We start from the raw sequence: 18334 nt of genomic DNA on the forward strand, positions 1-18334 counted from the left end.
CTGCCCATGGCTGCTACTACTCATTTCAAACATTCACGTTATTCTGTGTGACCCTGTATATCTTACATGTGCGTATGCTGGCAAAGCCACAGTTAAAAAAATGGAACGTTTACGGTCATATTTGTTACACATGTTAGCTACAATCAGGGAAAGAGGTACTGTAGGGGTAAGAACCACAACCATGAGTTGAGTGTCGTAATGTGGAGAGAGAAGGGGGGAGGAGGAGATGGACAGACAGCAAGAGGGAAGGAGATAGGAACAAATAGGAGGAGGAAGATAAGGACAGAGATAGGGGAGGGAAATGGTCAGAGAGGGTGGAGAGAAGGAGATGGACTGAGAAAAGACAGAGACGAAGGAGCAAAAGATATGCCGAGAGAGGGGGAGGAGAAGGAGATGAACAGACAGAGGTGAGGAATAAATAGACATAGAAAAGGAGGAGGAGGAGGCAGACAGAGAGAAGAGGAGGAAATCCACACAGAAAGCGAAGGGGCGGAGATGAACAGGGAGAGGGGGAGGGGGATGCACAGAGAGAGACAAGAGGAGGAAATGGATTGAGAGTAGGGGATGGTGGAGGTGGACAGAGGGGGAGGGATTGAAGGAGATGGACAGATAGGAGGTGAAGGAGGGGTTGGTCAGAGAGATGGGGAAGGAGTCGATGGGCTAACAGAAGATAGCAGTAATGTACACAACCAGGCAATGGCAAGCACTCACCTTTTAATAGATAAATGGGAGGTAGAGAAACTGATCCAGGATCAAAAGCTAATGAAAACGATGAGCCCTGATCAAATAATGTCTGAGGTACTGGAGGCCTTAGGAAAGGATGCAATAACTAGAATTACAAATCTGATCAACAGAATATATAACACAGGCATAATGGTTACCTTACCAAAATGGCTCTGAGCACTATGGGACTCAACTGCTGAGGTCATTAGTCCCCTAGAACTTAGAACTAGTTAAACCTAACTAACCTAAGGACATCACAAACATCCATGCCCGAGGCAGGATTCGAACCTGCGACCGTAGCGGTCTTGCGGTTCCAGACTGCAGCGCCTTTAACCGCACGGCCACTTCGGCCGGCCGGTTACCTTACCAAAGAAACACAACCCCATCAATGTAAAAATTATAGACAATAAATTTTACATGAAATGTGACCACAATAGTGCTGAGAAGAACAGAAAGGAAAATAGAGGAGGACATCGGAGAAGTTTTCTTAGGATTTAGAAAACGAAGAGGGCCCCGAGATGCAGTAGGGTGTCTGTGGATGATAGCACAAAAATTTTTGGAAATCAACAGAGATATGTATGTTTATTTTGTCGAATGAGAAAAAACATCTGACAGAATCGACTGGGGCTGCCCGGTCTAGGGCGTCTTGTCACGGTCCGCGAGGGCTTCCCCTCGTCGGAGGTTCGAGTCCTCCTCCGGGCATGGGTGTGTGTGTCGTCGATTGCGTAAGTTAGTTTAATTTAGATTAAGTAGTGTGTAACCTTAGGGACCGATGACCTAAGCAATTTGATACCATAACATCTTATCACAAATTAAATTAATTAGAATCGACTGGTATATGCCATTAAATATTCTGAAAGATACTGGTATAGACTGAAAAGATGGAAGGTTTATAAAGGAACTCTATATGAGAAAGAAAGTGGTAGCTTGAGACGTGCAAGACATGCAGGAAGAGAGTCAACGAAGTTCTGGAAGGTACCAATAAGGATGTGGAGCAATGCCAACTCGACTACCGTATCCAGCTGCGCTAGGTTTCTTGGCTGAGGATCCATTGCAAGAACGGCCCGATAGAGGTGGTCCCACAGATCCCCGACTGGGTTTAAATGCGGCGAGTTTGACGGTCAGGGGAGTATGGTAAACTCATTCTGGTGCTGTTTGAACCATGTACGTACACTGCGCGCTGTGTGGCGTGATGCATTGTTCTGATGTTTAAATGCCGTTGTGCCAAGGGAAAAACAAAATGCGTGTAGGGGTGAACATTGTCCCCAAGGATAGACGGATACTTTTGTTGATCTATTGTGGCTTCCAGAATGACGAGATCACCCACTGAATCCCACGAAAACAGTCCCCAGACCATAAAGCTTCCCTCTCTGACGTGACCCCCACAGGCGACTCTTACAGGGCTGTACACGCCAACAGTCATCTGTCTGAGGGAGTATAAGTCGTGATTCACGTCGAAAGACTACCTGTCTCCACTCAGTAGACGTCAAGTTGCGTGAAAATTCCAGCCTCCGTCGCCGATTAACATCAGTTAGCATGGGTGCATGAACAACGTGCCTGTTGCAGAGCCCCATACACATCAGTGTTCACTGGTTAGTCGTTGAGGTGACACTGTTGGTAGCCCCTTGGTTCATCTGGGCGGTCAGTTGCTCAACAGTTGCACGTCTATTAGCCCGTACACATCTCCGTAGCCATCATCCACCCCTGTCAGCTATGGCTCTTAGTGCACCGTAGTATCCCCGGCGTCGGCATTAGATAGCACTGTCTTTTGCGATGCACAGTATACTTTAACCACGGCGTCAGGCGAACAGTTTAGAAACGTAGCCGTCTCGGAAATGCTTCCACCCTTGTCCCGGAAGCCAATGATCATGCCCATTTGGACGTCAGATAAATCGCTCCATTTTCGTTTTACAAAAACGACTGCACTGTTTCCCACATCTGCAGACTTGCTAGTGCTGCCACCTGTCTGTGAACGGTTATTGCATGTTGACATCGAACATAGGCGTTGGTCACATTAATGTGCCTGGATTGTTTATATGCTGAGAAGCTAATTAATAAAGGCCTTGGAAACATCAAAAGCATTTGTAATGGGAGGAGGAAGAATAAAAACCAATAAGGACACTGGTGATATGACTGTGCTATCCGAAACGGAGGAAGAGCTCCAGGTAATGATGGAGTATATTGTAAGTGTGGGTAAAGAGTTCGGAATGAAACTGAACATTGGAAAGATCAAAGTGATGAGAACTGCAAAAGAAGACGACACGATTAATATGTGAGTAAATGAAATGGTATTAGCACAGTTACTGTCGTTTCAGTATTTGGGGAGTCTAGTAACTTCCAGCAGGAGCTGTACAGAGGAAGTGAGACGTAGAATCTGCATGGAAAAGAGGACTTTCAGAAGACTGAAAGATTTGCTATTGGCCAGAAGCATACCATTACACTAAGGAAGAAATTAGCCAAATGTTTGGTGTCTCATTGTTCTAAAACATGGATAGTCAGACAGAAAGAACAAAAATGTTTAGAAAATTTTTAAAGTCGTTATGGAGGAGAATGGAGAAAGAGAAATGGATCAACAGAGTGCAGAGATGAGGATGCGCTGAATGGGGTATGGCAGGAGAGGAGCTTCGTGAGGATGATACAGAAGAGGAAAACATCTTTGATGAAGTACATATTATGTAGGAAGTGTTTACTACAAAGATTCATGGAGGGAAAAATACAAGGAAAACGAGGGAGAGCAAGAAGAAGGTTTGGAATGGTAACAAATGTGAAGGGAGGAAGAAGTTGCAAGCAAGTGAAGGAGGATGCTCAAGATTGAGATATATGGGGGCCCCACATCCAGTTGTTATCTACACGAGCATAGATTTATTCAAAGAAGAAGAAGAAGAAGAATTTTCCTAGCATAGGTGGAAACTATTGGAAGATACAGAATTTCCCTCATTTACGCGCTTGCACAGCCACAGTTTGCAAATTTTTGTTCACAATCGTAGAGCAAAGTGAAATACTCATAATGTTGAGTGCATACTTCTATTTGAAATTGCGTGAATTATGACGTTGTCAATATAATTCTTAAAGCAATTACGTACCACATTTACTTCTCAAACTTTTGGACCGTTTTTTTTGCTTCAAATGTTTCATTTCTTTGAGTTGTAGTTTCTTGGAAGTTAGCGTATGGAATGTACTTATCGTTGATGTAAACAAGTTAATATTATTATTATTATATTTTGTTGTTATTAATATTAAAATCTAGTCATCTGTGGTACTTTATTAGTTGGAGTTCGTCTGTGGTACTTTATAAGTTCGAGTGATGGTAAGTTTTAATTTGGGGATGTGTGTGTGTGTGTGTGTGTGTGTGTGTGTGTGTGTGTGAGAGAGAGAGAGAGAGAGAGAGAGAGAGAGAGAGAGTTGGTGAAAGGGGGGGGGGGCAGTAACAAACTGCCCTCCCCCTCACCCCATCCAGAACCGATTCCTGGGTTTCACATCTGAACGGTCAGCAGAGATCCATGTATGGGGGTTGTCATCTACACCCATAACGAGAGGTGGATCTGTATTCCACGATTGTCCCTGATAGCGAACAAAGCAAATAAAAGTGCCTGTATCATGGGCGACAATTGCTTACAGAGCTCGAAAATGCCTTATGAAGGGGTCGTATTTTTACTAACAGCTGATAAAAACAAAAGTTTTTGACAAAAAAAATCATTCGTCAGTTCAGCTGAACTTTAAGTTAAAGCAGCCATTTATTGAATGCTGTAGATTCAACGTAGTGTCTTTTCAACAACAGGATATATGTCAACATGGATGAATAAATAAGTGTGTCATCAAGAAAACAGTATTTTCAATTTAACGAGTAACACGAGAAGCTACAAAAGTCTATTTGCCGATGATGTTGTTGGATGCAGGAGGTTCCAACACAAGAAAATTATAGTGAAAGTCAGGAGATCGGCGTTTGGTGCAACGGATTAACAGTTGACCCTTACTACAAACACTCATAATACATAATACATTACCCTTATATAGGCAGAGTGACCCGTTATTGTAAAATCAGATGATCCAAGATCAGCTACTGTAACAATTGACTTACGTTAAATATTTTTGTAGAAACAGTAATTCAGTGGAAAATTGGAAGGTTTATTAAAACGCTTTTACCATGGTTTCAACGTTTATGTATATATGAGCCTCTACCTCACAGCTTGCCCTCTTATGCATTTGACTTGTATATTACACACCTCCTACTCTTCCTCCCTCCTTTGTGTCCACTTCATCAACTATATATCTATCTCCTTCTCCGCACTTTCTGTCTTCTCCTCCCCCCTCTGTTTCTCCATCTCCTCTGCCTCCTCTCTCCTCTCTCGAACCATATCTTCCTTCTCCTTCCTCTGTCCACATTCTCCTCCCCCTGTTTATCTTCTCCTCCCTCTCTTCCTTTCACACCTTTCCACTACGCCACTACTGCTTCCATCTGCCTCCTGCATCTCCCCCTCCTCCTCTCCCTATTCATCCTTTTCTGCCCCCCCCCCCCCTCTCGCCCTATCTATACCCACCTGCCTCCTCTCTCTGTTCATCTCTCCTCAGTGCATCTTAACCTTTCCAGCTGTGCCCATCTGCATGTGTAGCTCTGCAAAACAGATCGATACAGCAGCGAAACGTGCATTTCTGGGCCTTGAAAACCTTTTTTCCCCCCTAATGTGCAGGCTGCCTTGCGAAGCAGGTCGATAAAGCACGCCAATACTACTCCAGCACAACATGCCTGTTGTGCAGAGCAGCCATAGACACTGTTGGCTGGAAAACTGTTTCTTGTTCCTGACATTTAGGCCGTTCTGGAAAGCAAGTCGATAAGACAGCCTGCGTCTATTCACCTTTGTCATGTAGGATAGACTATGTTGCAGTGGCTGAAAAACCTTATTTTTGCCCATAGAAAACCACGTTTTTGGCGCTAGGAGGCTATAAAAACCCCCCTGTACTTATACTCGTGCAGTTTGTTGTTTGCGTGCGAAATTTTGGTGAAATCGATCCAACAGTTTGGGACTGGATCCAGGACACACATACTTGCATGCTGCTTTATATATACATAGGAGGGTATATGGACAGGGAGTGGCAACAAATTAATCTAAATGGAATGAGCACTCGAGCTGTCAGCCTCAGTTGTGTGTACTTTGACATCTACGAAATACTAACTTGAGGATATATTTGTAAAATATTCTGTTCATGAAAAATATATCCTAAAGTCAGTGGTTCATAGCTATTACGAAACTCAGTTTACCATACTACCATGGCACCTCAAAATTTCACCTACAACTTCCATTGTGTCCTGCAGAATGGGTCATTATTTGCATAAATATTCCAGCACCGATATTACTCTAAAATAATTTTTTTCTGGAATACTCTACGTTTGCATTAAATGATATTTCATTAATGGCTGTTAAAAATGACTGTTTAAAAGGTAGTACTATAAAAGCCTCACTTGCATGTATTTCAGTTGTGTCTTGCACAGTGAGTCAATATCTGCACAAATATTCCAGTACAAATATTATGCTAACATCATTTTTACAGAGTATTCTAGAATTGCATTATACCGATATTTCATTTATATTTATTAACAGTGACTATTTAAAAGACAGTACCATAAAAGCATCACTTACCTGTACTTTCTCTGATTGCAGTTTCTCGCCGGCTTAATAGGCATGAACGAGTTCCTGCCGAACAGTGAGCTGATGCAGCTGGTGGGAGATATAATGTGCCAAGATGGAGCCTTCACGCAGGACATATGCAGCAACGTAATTTTCCTTCTTGGCGGCTACAATGAGGCTGAGTTGAACACGGTGAGTTCTGATGTGACACCTTGACCTCAACCATATTATCTCTGACAGCGAGGTCAGTCATGTATTAATGCGTGAAAACTTTGCAGTATGCACCTTGGGAATGGCTACATCATACCTAACTGCAAGATAGGAGGAACGGCAGCATCAGACCTAAATATTACATCAGTTTATTGCAGATCGAATTTAATAGCTATCTGCAGTGCAATTACACTGTTAGGTAAAGCCTTGACTACGAAGCTATGCTGTATGTAATTCATAAGAATATTTATGCCCCAGAAAACAAATTGGAAATGCGATCTGAGCACAAATGTTTAACTAAATAGCCATAGCATACACACTTACTTATTGCAGGCACAACAAAAATTAATTTTGCATAGCTAGATATTTAAAAATCAAACAACAGATAATCATTCATCAAGAACCTGTCGAAAAGTTGTATAACATGTATGCCTTTAGGTTACAGCAAAAAGTAATGCTATGAAGATGACCCCTTCTATCTGTAATCACTGAATTTGGAAAGAATTTTTATTCAAACACGTCATTTAACCATATATACCAGAATATATACAGCGGCAGGGAGTGCGTGGAGAGTGTTTAAGGTGTTGGGCCAGTAAAATCTTGATTAAGTTTAACAAACTTTATTTACAGAAACCCAAAAGGCAATTTTAGGCAGCGTATAAATATCAAAATTTTGTGGTAGCTTTTCACAAAATATGATTTAACCATTCAAAACTTTAACAATAGAGACGTTACAAGACATACGTAACTGTTTGAATTAATTCCGAAGTTGTTACAACTGTGAACTACCCAACAAATAGGCAATTTCAGGCAATTACTGGTACATATGAATATCTTTAGACAATCGATTACCATAGTGGCGACGGGACCCATCAAAAACAGACATTTTTAACTGGTCACATAAAATTTTAAAGAGAATGAAATGATTTTTTTAATAACCCTCCATATTAAATTTTAAAGCAAATCGGAAACAAAACAATTGCGCTCACAATTGTTTTGCATACGCAAAAAGAAGCAAATGATGAAATTATTCTTTGAAAATAAACAGCGACACAGCTTTTTTTGCAGCTGTGGTATGGTTAATGGTGGAACTAATCAGACCCCAAAAAGCTTATTTAAACAGCCAAAATAGCAAGTAGTGGTATTAATCCTAACAGTTCCACCATATTATGCGGCCTTTAACACTAACATTTACATAAGAAAACCGCTTCCAGCGGCACTGACAAAGTAAGTGGCCGTTAACCTTCACCTCAAGGAATACACAAACTAGTACTATGACGCCAAAATGAACTCTACACACGTCAATATGTACAGAAGCCTCACAAAGCTTTAGAAGAGGGAATAACACTTATACTTCGTAACCTAAAGATAGAAATGAGCCTAATTCAGGTTTACCAAGAGAGAGATAAATGAAAGACAGTTCAGTACAGATGCCTTAATTTGAATGAGCCATCAAAGTAAGAGCCTACGGAATATCAGGCCAGCTGTGTGGCTGGATTGAAGAGTTTTTAGCAAACAGAACAGAGCATGTTGTTCTCAATGGAGAGACGTCTACAGACGTTAAAGTAACCTCTGGCGTGCCACAGGGGAGTGTTATGGGACCACTGCTTTTCACAATATATATAAATGACCTAGTAGAAAGTGTCGAAAGTTCGATGCGGCTTTTCGTGGATGATGCTGTAGTATACAGAGAAGTTGCAGCATTAGAAAATTGCAGCGAAATGCAGGAAGATCTGCAGCGGATAGTCACTTGGTGCAGGTAGTGGCAACTGACCCTTAACATAGATAAATGTAATGTATTGCGAATACATAGAAAGAAGGATCCTTTATTATATTATTATATGATAGCGGAACAAACACTGGTAGCAGTTACTTCTGTAAAATATCTGGGAGTATGCGTGCGGAACGATTTGAAGTGGAATGATCATATAAAATTAATTGTTGGTAAGACGGGTGCCAGATTGAGATTCATTGGGAGAGTCCTTGGAAAATGTAGTGCATCAACAAAGGAGGTGGCTTACAAAACACTCGTTCGACCTATACTTGAGTATTGCTCACCAGTGTGGGATCCGTACCAGGTCGGGTTGACAGAGGAGATAGAGAAGAATCAAAGAAGAGCGGCGCGTTTCGTCACAGGGTTATTTGGTAAGCGTGATAGCGTTACGGAGATGTTTAGCAAACTCAAGTGGCAGACTTTGCAAGAGAGACCCTCTGCATCGCGGTGTATCTTGCTGTCCAGGATTCGAGAGGGTGCGTTTCTGGATAAGTTATCGAATATATTGCTTCCCCCTACTTATACCTCCCGAGGAGATCACGAATGTAAAATCAGTGAGATTCGAGCGCGCACGGAGGCTTTCCGGCAGTCGTTCTTCCCGCGAACCATACGCGACTGGAACAGGAGAGGGAGGTAATGACAGTGGCACGTAAAGTGCCCTCCGCCATACACCGTTGGGTGGCTTGCGGAGTATAAATGTAGATGTAGATGTAGAGTGGCACTGGTAGTGCCATTGTGAGGATGCAAATGAGATCTGATTGAAACACCCGCCGCAACGCTCGTGAGCGTTAGTTACCTTTGAGACTGGACCTGGTGCGTTGGCGTTAGCCAAGAATGCGTTCTATTCGCCATTATCGTCACCTCGCTGAGTCTGAACGAGGTCGTGTTACACGGCTACGAGAAGCTGGACGTTCTTTCTGTGATACTGCAGAAAGAGTTGGCAGGAATGTAGTCGCTGTATATGTTTGCTGGCAGCGGTGGTCGCGAGAATGTATGGTCACAAGAGGACAGGGCTCCAGACGGCCACGTGGCACTACCGAGGGGAAGACCGTCGTCTTCAGTGTATGGCTGTGGGAGCAATCTAAGCAGCAGTTAGCACCACAGTCACATAACGAACTGTTGGAAATCGGTTACTTGAAAGATAGCTCCGAGCCTACACCCTGGAGCATGCATTCCACACCCCAGACCACCGCCATTTGCGACTTCAGTGGTGTCAAGCGAGAGCTCATCGGAGGGCAGGGTGGAGGTCTGTTGCGTTCCCTGATGGCAGCTGGTTCTGCCTTGGTGCCAGTGATGGCCGTGTGTTTATTAAGAGATGACCCGTTGAGGGCCTAAAACCGACTTGTCTGCTCACTGGATCGGCATTGGAGTTACGGTCGGGGATGCGATTTCTTATAACAACAGAAGCAGTCTCATGTTATCGCACGCGCCCCTACTACAAATTTGTACGTCAGTCTGGTGATTCGACATGTAGTGCTGGCACTCATGAACAGTACTCCAGGTGTGTTTTTCAACAGGGTGTCGCTCGCCTACAAAACACTGCTGTAACCCAACAGGATCTACAAGTGTCGACATATTTCCTTGGCCTGTTCGTTCATCAGATCTGTCTCTAATCGAGCACATCATCGGACCTCAACTCCAGCGTTATCCACAAACAGCATAAACCGTCCCTGTATTAACTGACCAAGTGCAACAAACATGTAACTCCATCCCACAAACTGACATCTGGCACCCGTACAACACAATGCATGCCGTTTGCATGCTTGTATTCAACATTCAAAACCACTTATTAACGCACCAGCATTTAAAATTTTCAATGACTTGACTGACACTTACGTTAACAAGTGAATTCGAAACGTTAATCACTTAAACATATTATGTAAACAAATATATTCGCTAAATTTCATTACTCTAGGTTAATTATTTTCTGATGTTGATTTTTTTTTCTGTCACTGTATGACACTAGGAACAAAAACTATGCCGGCCGTGTGGCTGCGCGGTTCTAAGTGCTTCAGTTTGGAACCGCGTGACCGCTACGGCCGTAGGTTCGAATCCTGCCTCGGGCATGGATGTGTGTGATGTCCTTAGGTTAGTTGGGTTTAAGCAGTTAGTCTAAGTTCTAGGGGACTGATGACCTCAGAAGTTAAGTCCCATAGTGCTCAGAGCCATTTGAACCATTTTTGAACCAAGTGAGCCAATAGACTCAGGAAAGACGTACGATGTACCACGCTTCATCGTGCAAGATACGGTTGCTTACGAAGTATTACGAAAATGTGAATTCATTACGAATGCAGTGTTAGAGATTGGTGAATGGATCTGGCCGCAAGTTTAAAAATGGCCAACTAAATACAATAATGTATACAGTTCGGATGTAGCAGCATCGCCAACGATGTAACGCTTTGTGTCAGATATTAAACGGATTTGATATTATATGAATTATTTCACACGAGCGTAGGTATGTAACAGGACGAAACCGTTTAAAATTTGAAAAGAAAAGAAGCAGATTGTCATATATATATATATATATATATATATATATATATATATATATATATATATGAAGACGGTATCTGTTTGGACATGGTTCGGACATGTCCGAAAGAACAGATACAATCTTCATATATATCCATATATATATATGGATGCCGGCACGGTAGCTCAGCGTGTTCGGTCAGAGAGCTGGTTGGCCCCTGTAATTAAAAAAAACTGATTAGAAGGATCAACAAACGAACTTGACCGGATTTCATGTGACGTCCGCAACGACTAAACACAACGATCAAAAAAAAAAATGGATAGAGAGCGTATGCCATGTAAGCAGGAGATCCCGGGTTCGAGTCCCGGTAGGGGCACACATTTTCAGTCGTCCCCGTTGACTTATATCAACGCCTGTATGCAGCTAAGGGTATTCATTTCATTGTAATTTCTTTCTAAATAAAACTGTCAGAAGGTATTCTGACGTTTTCATAAACAGTACATTGATACCATCAATTGTTGTTGCAGACAATGCTGCCAGTGATCACGGCTCATACTCCAGCGGGATCTTCCAGCAAACAGCTCATCCACTACGGACAGGAGATACGGAGTGGTGAGTACTGTGCTTGAGGAGCAAAGATCTTCTTGTCACTGTCCATGTTCATACTAACACTTGCCCTGATGAGCTCTAGATGAACGAAGAACAATAACCCACGGTTTTGTAAATGACATCGTGATTGCCCTTTACTGTAAAATAATCTGTACTGCAGAGTGCGGCGGATCCAATTAAGCAGTTCTGAGGTGTTATAAAAAAGAAACTGGGGAATATAGGGAAAAGATGTTTTTATTTTCGAAGTTAGTAGTTGATATGGTTTTATATTCATTCAGTGTTCAAAATTATGACCTCAATAAGGCTGTCGTGGGCAGCAATACACTTTTAGATATGATCTCTTAAGTTCTTAACAGCTCGTTCATACATGTCACATTCTATGGGGTCCACTTATTCAACGATCGACTCTGGTAGAGCGTGAGAACGACGATTAAACACATATCCTTCAGGATCCCAGAGAAAGAAGTCACAAATGCTCAAGCCACCGCATAAGCCACCCCACAGGACCCTTCAAAGAGACCACACATCATAGAAATATTTGTCTCTGTATAGGGCGCTCAAGACGAGGTCATCGTCACCTATACTCGACTTTCTCAAACAAGTACGGACCTATCACGCCGTGATACTGCACACCGCACCGTTAGTTTAATTTGGGGGTCATTTTCAACCCAGTAGCGAAAATTTTGTTTATTCACAATTCTACTGATGTGTCACTAATAAAGAAAACTGCCTCTGGAGGAATCTGTGCAAGCATTTCCCCAGATTTCGGGGGTGGCGTATTCTGCTGAGATCAATTCTTGAACGACCACTATTTTGAAGGGATACAAATTAAAATCCAAATCCAGAATCCTTCTCGAACTACAATCTGAAATCCCCAATGCAACAACATGCCTTTGACCGGAACGTCTCGGCGATTGCTCAACTGCGGCTCCCACCAGCTGCACATTTTCTAGTATTCTTACGGATCGGCGTCGGCCATGTGTATCTCTTCTTTACAAGGGAAACTCCCCAGCGCTCCCTCCTCAGGTTTAGTGGTAAGATGCCCCAGTGCATAGTCTGTCGAAAAGTGAACACAGTTCAAGCAAGGAAGAAGGTATATTGAACTCTGAAAAAGCAAAATAGAAACAGTGAACACTCCAAGATTAACAAGTGCAGTAGTAAATAATTCACTGCAGTTCACAAGGATCAATGACGTACACAATCAAAATACTAGAAGGAAACAAATTCATTATTCCACATTAACGTTGTCTTTAGCAGAAAAAAGGGTGTACAATACTGCAACAAAAAGTTCTGATCACTTGCCCAGTGACATAAAATGTCTTTCAGACAGCAAAGTTAAATTTTAAAATACACTGAGAAGGTTTCTCATTGACAACTTCTATACTGCAGAAGATTTTCTACTACTGTAATGTATAAAAGGTGGTGGGTAGGAATTACTAACTCACATCAGCAATCTTTTTTTCATTTTGTAATAAAGTATAAAGTAAAAAGCACAAAAATATTCAGAGTGTAGCTGTATTTACAAATTAATATTCGATATGAACGTAAAATGACTCGTTCCACATCATTAAGGTCTATCGTGCAAAATAATGTATGGAAAATGTAAATAACTAACAAACTCTGGCGACGGTGTCGCCAATGCGTGTAGCCACCCCCTGGACTCGAGAGCGACCTTTGTAAAGGCATTCATGTGGCACCCACAATGCATAGTGGAGGGGAGCGTTTAACGAAGTAGCTGCCTTCAAACTGGGCAACGAGTGCTTCTCATTAGCTGCCTTCTTGTGAATTTTAATAAAATAATTAACGGCTAATGCTATCAAGCTGAAACTTTAGGACAGCGACTCCTGTACCTGGGAAAGTTATTAAAGGCTCTCCTTTCTCAATCCAACGTAATTAAACATACAAAATACGGTCCTAAAGTTTTGATAAATCTAATATAATTAGTAAATCAAACATTAAATTACATGACTAAAGTCCTTTAATTATTTCAAATTAAATGACGTGATAATTTGTGGAAAGTTCTCAATGTTTTGAGTTGCTATGTGGTTACGCATATAATTCTTCTAGACAAAATTTTGAAATGCTTTTTCTACTCATTTACGGTTCCAGCCACTCATTGTCATTCCCAGGATTGGAATTACGTTCATTTCTTCATAACAATACAGTTTCCACGATGTTCTTCCTTGCAGTAAGGCTGTTGTAAGTCGTTTGAAATGCTGTCATTTGAAAAGGTAGATTCTTGGCCTATGTTGAAAAGACGAGAATGCTACTCATTCAACCAGGCCTGTTTTCCACGATTTCTCGATCTATCTAAGATTTCAGCTATTTTTATTTTAACGAACAAAAGGTGACAAGAAATGTATTAATAAGTAGCTTACCCCCTTTGCAAATACTATCAAAATAAACTATGGTCATCTCCATTTTCACAAAGTGTTGCGCCTTATCTTGTTCTTACCGGAGATGGTATTCCTTGCAGGACACTTCCGGCAGTACGATCATGGCATGATCGGCAATACGCTAGAGTACGGCAGCATGTCACCTCCGGACTACGATCTGAGCAAGGTCACCGCCAAGGTGGTGCTGCACTATAGTAACAACGATTGGTGCGCCGGTGTCAAGGTAAGAGATGCCTGTTTGCATTGGATCAACAACACTAACCTGAAAAATACTATAAAGGTATCCACCTACTCGCCAAGTTTCCCTGTCTTACTTAGAGTCACTAATGCAACGTTAGAGCGGAGGTGATGTACTGTTGTCTCAATCATTTGTGTTGAAGCGATTTTCAGTCTGAATACTGACTTAATGCAGTTCTTCACGCTAGTCCAGCCTGTCCAGGTGACTCTATTTTTGGATAACTGCTGCAACCTACATCCATTTAAATCTGCTTACTGTATTCAAGCCTTGATGTTTCTCTATTATCTTAACTCTCCTCTCCCTCTCACACACCCCACCCTTCCTCTGTTTCACTCTTTACCAAATTGACGTTTTCTTCATGCCTCTGGATGTTCCTTGTCAGTTTACCCATATTTTGCTCAAACTGTGCTATAAATTCCTTTTTGCCCTAATTCCAACCAGTACTTTCTTATTAATTATTCGATCTACCCATATGCAACACGATAATTCAAAACGGACTATACTCATTTTGTTTCAACAATTTACCTTCCACGCTCCATTTCATTTCCAGACTTCCTAACACTTAAATTTTTGTTATATTCCAAAAAAATATTTTTAGAAACATTCTCGCTATAGCTAGTATACATTTTGTACCCTCTTTATTTTGTTTCACTGTGTAAGATTTCTAGCTTAATTTCGATATTCAATGAAAGTGATGTGAGCTCTCTTTTCATTCTATATGTCATTCTTCGTGTCTCTACTCTGGATGTCTTTCAGAGAGAAGTCTTCAGTGGTCGATATGTTACGCCACAAAGGTTCTGAGTGCAAGCAATGTGATCTTCCGTTGTCATTAGCAGTTTCGTTGCCAGTAGCATGCAGTGAGAAGTGAGAAAGGAAGTCGGATGTTGGTCATGCTACTGAGTGGTCTGGAAACAATTTGCAGAACACAAATCTACAAATGCAGGGGATTTTGAATTTTGGTAATATCATTTGGTAAAGATTGCTTACAGATGTGAGAAGATTTTCAAGTAATGTTGCCACTCCATTGCTTCCTCACGTGTAATTTATCATGAGTTTGGCAATGGCAAATAGTTAGCAATTTTCTCTTTATCAATTTTGGTCCGTTAGTTTGACTGTCGATATGAGATCAAGTAAAATTATCTGTTTACATGACTTGCAGTCAGAGCTATAGATGCACCCTTTCTTTACCGTTCTACTAAGTAATTGTATGCCAGAGCTATATTTTAAATTAGAAGTAATCTTTATATATACGTACGTTACCGTCAAGGAATCAGTTTCACTAATCACACTGTAGTTTTTTAATGCTAATGTTTTCTGCATCATTTGGTAAATCAGATATTTTCCACCATCTCCTCATGAAAATTATTCCTTTCTTCATTAACAAAATGGAAAAAAGAATTCTCCAGAAAATACTACCAGGAAAATAAATATACTCCATTAGTGGAGATACATGGAGGATATTCTCTAATTGGTAGATGAAACAGAAAATAATATAGAACAATTATATCCAGAAACAAATGGATTATACGAAAACATAAATTTCACCTTAGAGACCGAACAAGAAGGCCAAATAAATTCCCTAGCTGTATCCATGAGAAAGAAAAATAACCAACGCTCACTCAACATTTACAGAAAAACACCACAAGAGACCCAATATTATCTCAATCACGTAACCACCTACAGGCCTAAAAAGAATCTGCCTTCAGATATATGATCCACAGATTAAATACAGAACCTCTTGACAAACATAACTGTAATAAGAAGCTCGGCATAACTATTCAGATAGCAGAAAATAAAGGATGACAAGACTTTCTAGCAACAAAACTCAATAATAAAATTCAGAAAATCATGAAAATAAAATAACAAAACACCACACAAATCTAGAGACCCATAACATACACCACAAGCACACACACCGACATCATCACCGCTAAATAGCAAGGGAACAACACAAAAACTCGGCAGACGAGCTGGTACACACTCACGTACGGAAACAAACTGACGCAGAATTGGAAACATCCTCAAGAAATAGAAATAGCTTACCAAAGCAATAACCCTATACAGAAATATCTATAAAAGGTATAGCGCACAGATATGTACTAAAAATTTGGTATTTACAGTCAGAATTTATGAAATAAGGTATGAGGAAAAACACAAAAGAGCACGTTAATATGGCACCAGCAACTCTAGATTTACAGAACACATCCGATAAGAAAACCACCACCCTATGCAATGGAAAAGGGTGTGAAATTAGTCAGATGCAGCAACAATAAAGACTTGCTAAACCTTTAAGAACACATCCGATAAGTAAACCACCACCCTACGCAATAGAAAAGGGTGTGAAATTAGTTGGATGCAGCAACAATAAAGACTTCCTAAACCTATAAGAGAACTTTCAAATTCAAATAGAAACAATACAAATGAAACACATGCTAAATGACCAGACAAATATCAGCAACCAGGCGTTATTTAAACCAATAAAACATATTGTAGAGAAAGAACAACCCCCCTAGACACCACAAAATGACATCACAAACTAGACATGCCCTTACTAGATCATCCACTACTTTACCAAAGTAAAGCAATAATTTACACACAATGCAATTAGGACAAGATACCGAAACTTCGTAATAAATAAAGACATTTTATTTAGCGATCTAGACGGTTTTATTCGTACAATATTCACAATAATCACTGGCTCATATCGTAAATATGTTTCCTTTATTAACAACTCTTTTATATTTCTACCGGCAGTATAAGATCGTCTGAAGTGTGTTGGGCCAGTTGAGGCTAGTTTGAAGCACAAAATATTTTAAATGCATGTTCTTCCTTCTTCTCTATTTAACGAACACGGATATAACAACGACATACGACCGCGGCGCTTTGATCAGTTCCATGAGTCTTCAGTGGCTGCAACGACATTGCAATACGATTCTGTCAAATAGTGAATAACCTTCCTAAAAAGACGGCTTGTTACGTTTGTCTTGTGCTGGAGCTGTCTCCTTGCCTTTCCACAACTAGGAACGTTGAGGTATCAGTGTACAGGCATCTTGAGTTACACGATCTGTAAAACTGTTTACTTAATTATAGGTCTCCTTCTTTGAACGAGCATGCGCCAGTGATATAAAAATACTGGTCCTCGTCAGATACGGTGCCAACAGAGCAAATAAACTACGCAACTTTTTTCTTATTCTCCATAGTTCAAATGCCAGGGTGCTACTTGACTCATAGAGCAGCAAGGAAGGCAATAAGACTTTCTTCCAGCAACAGGTCGAATATGAAATAAATTTCACAGTTATCAAATGACACTGTATGGTTCCGGAGATGTATTGAAGTCTCAGACACCTATGATGTACGTATGCATATTAAAGCGATGAATAAAAATTTGAGCCGGCCGCGGTAGCCGAGCGGTTCTAGGCGCTTCAATCCGGAACCGCGCGACTTCTACGGTCGCAGGTTCGAATCCTGCCTCGGGCATGGATGTGTGTCATGTTAGGTTTAAGTAGTTCTAAGTTCTAGGGGACTGATGACCTCAGATGTTAAGTCCCATAGTTCTCAGAGCCATTTGCACCAATATAAACTTGTACCATGGTCGGCTTTCTAACTCAGGTCTGCTGTTCATTAGGCAGACCACTACGCCAACTTGGCACAGTGGCTTTGCACAATTGCACGGACTACCATAGCAAGCCTCCCTGCTCAATCCAAATTCCCATTCGAGCCTCAGCTCACTAGGTACACCCCGTAAACTCGAACAGCATTGCAGAGATTCTCAAACGGTTTTGGAATAGCACCTCAGCATCGAACGAAATGGAGGATCCCGTCTAACACCCATGCAGAGAAAGGTGCATTAATCAATTGAAATTATATAGTTCCAGAGACCTTTCAAGTCACAAACATCTCTGATAAATAAATGCAGACTGAAGTCACCAAATCCTAGTGAGCAGGAAAGTCAGATTCCTACCACAGGCTACGTATAAATTTTCATTTGTCACCTCCTTCTGGATATATACTGCGTAGTTATACTCGCAACTTCACAAATCCTGCCACCAGGAACTAAATTCATTGAAATTTATTGCTGTAACGTATGTCAGTTGATAGCAGCTTTCTCTGCCAAAAACACTTGTCTCAGTCCTTGACGAGGACAGTTTGCTCTTTAACGCAGCGCTTTGAGTGTTACAGTCACCGAAATCAATAATAATGTTAATGAGTTTTACCCAGGAAAATAAAATAAATTACATTCCCTTCATAAATTGAAATGTCTTTTTCTTGCTCCAATCTAAACTTCTT

General features: G+C 41.1%; 1 protein-coding gene across 1 annotated transcript in view; it reads left to right on the forward strand.

Moving 5' to 3' along the window:
• The window catches only part of LOC126199278 (lipase 3-like), a 79591-nt gene that overhangs the window by 58026 nt on the left and 3231 nt on the right, over positions 1 to 18334 (forward strand). Inside the window, exons 5-7 of the mRNA XM_049936086.1 lie at positions 6381 to 6539; positions 11332 to 11416; positions 13890 to 14032. Coding sequence (XP_049792043.1) covers positions 6381 to 6539; positions 11332 to 11416; positions 13890 to 14032 — 387 coding nt within the window. The remainder of the gene's footprint in view (positions 1 to 6380; positions 6540 to 11331; positions 11417 to 13889; positions 14033 to 18334) is intronic.

This window comes from Schistocerca nitens, chromosome 8 (genome assembly GCF_023898315.1).
Source record: "Schistocerca nitens isolate TAMUIC-IGC-003100 chromosome 8, iqSchNite1.1, whole genome shotgun sequence".
Taxonomy (NCBI): domain Eukaryota; kingdom Metazoa; phylum Arthropoda; class Insecta; order Orthoptera; family Acrididae; genus Schistocerca; species Schistocerca nitens.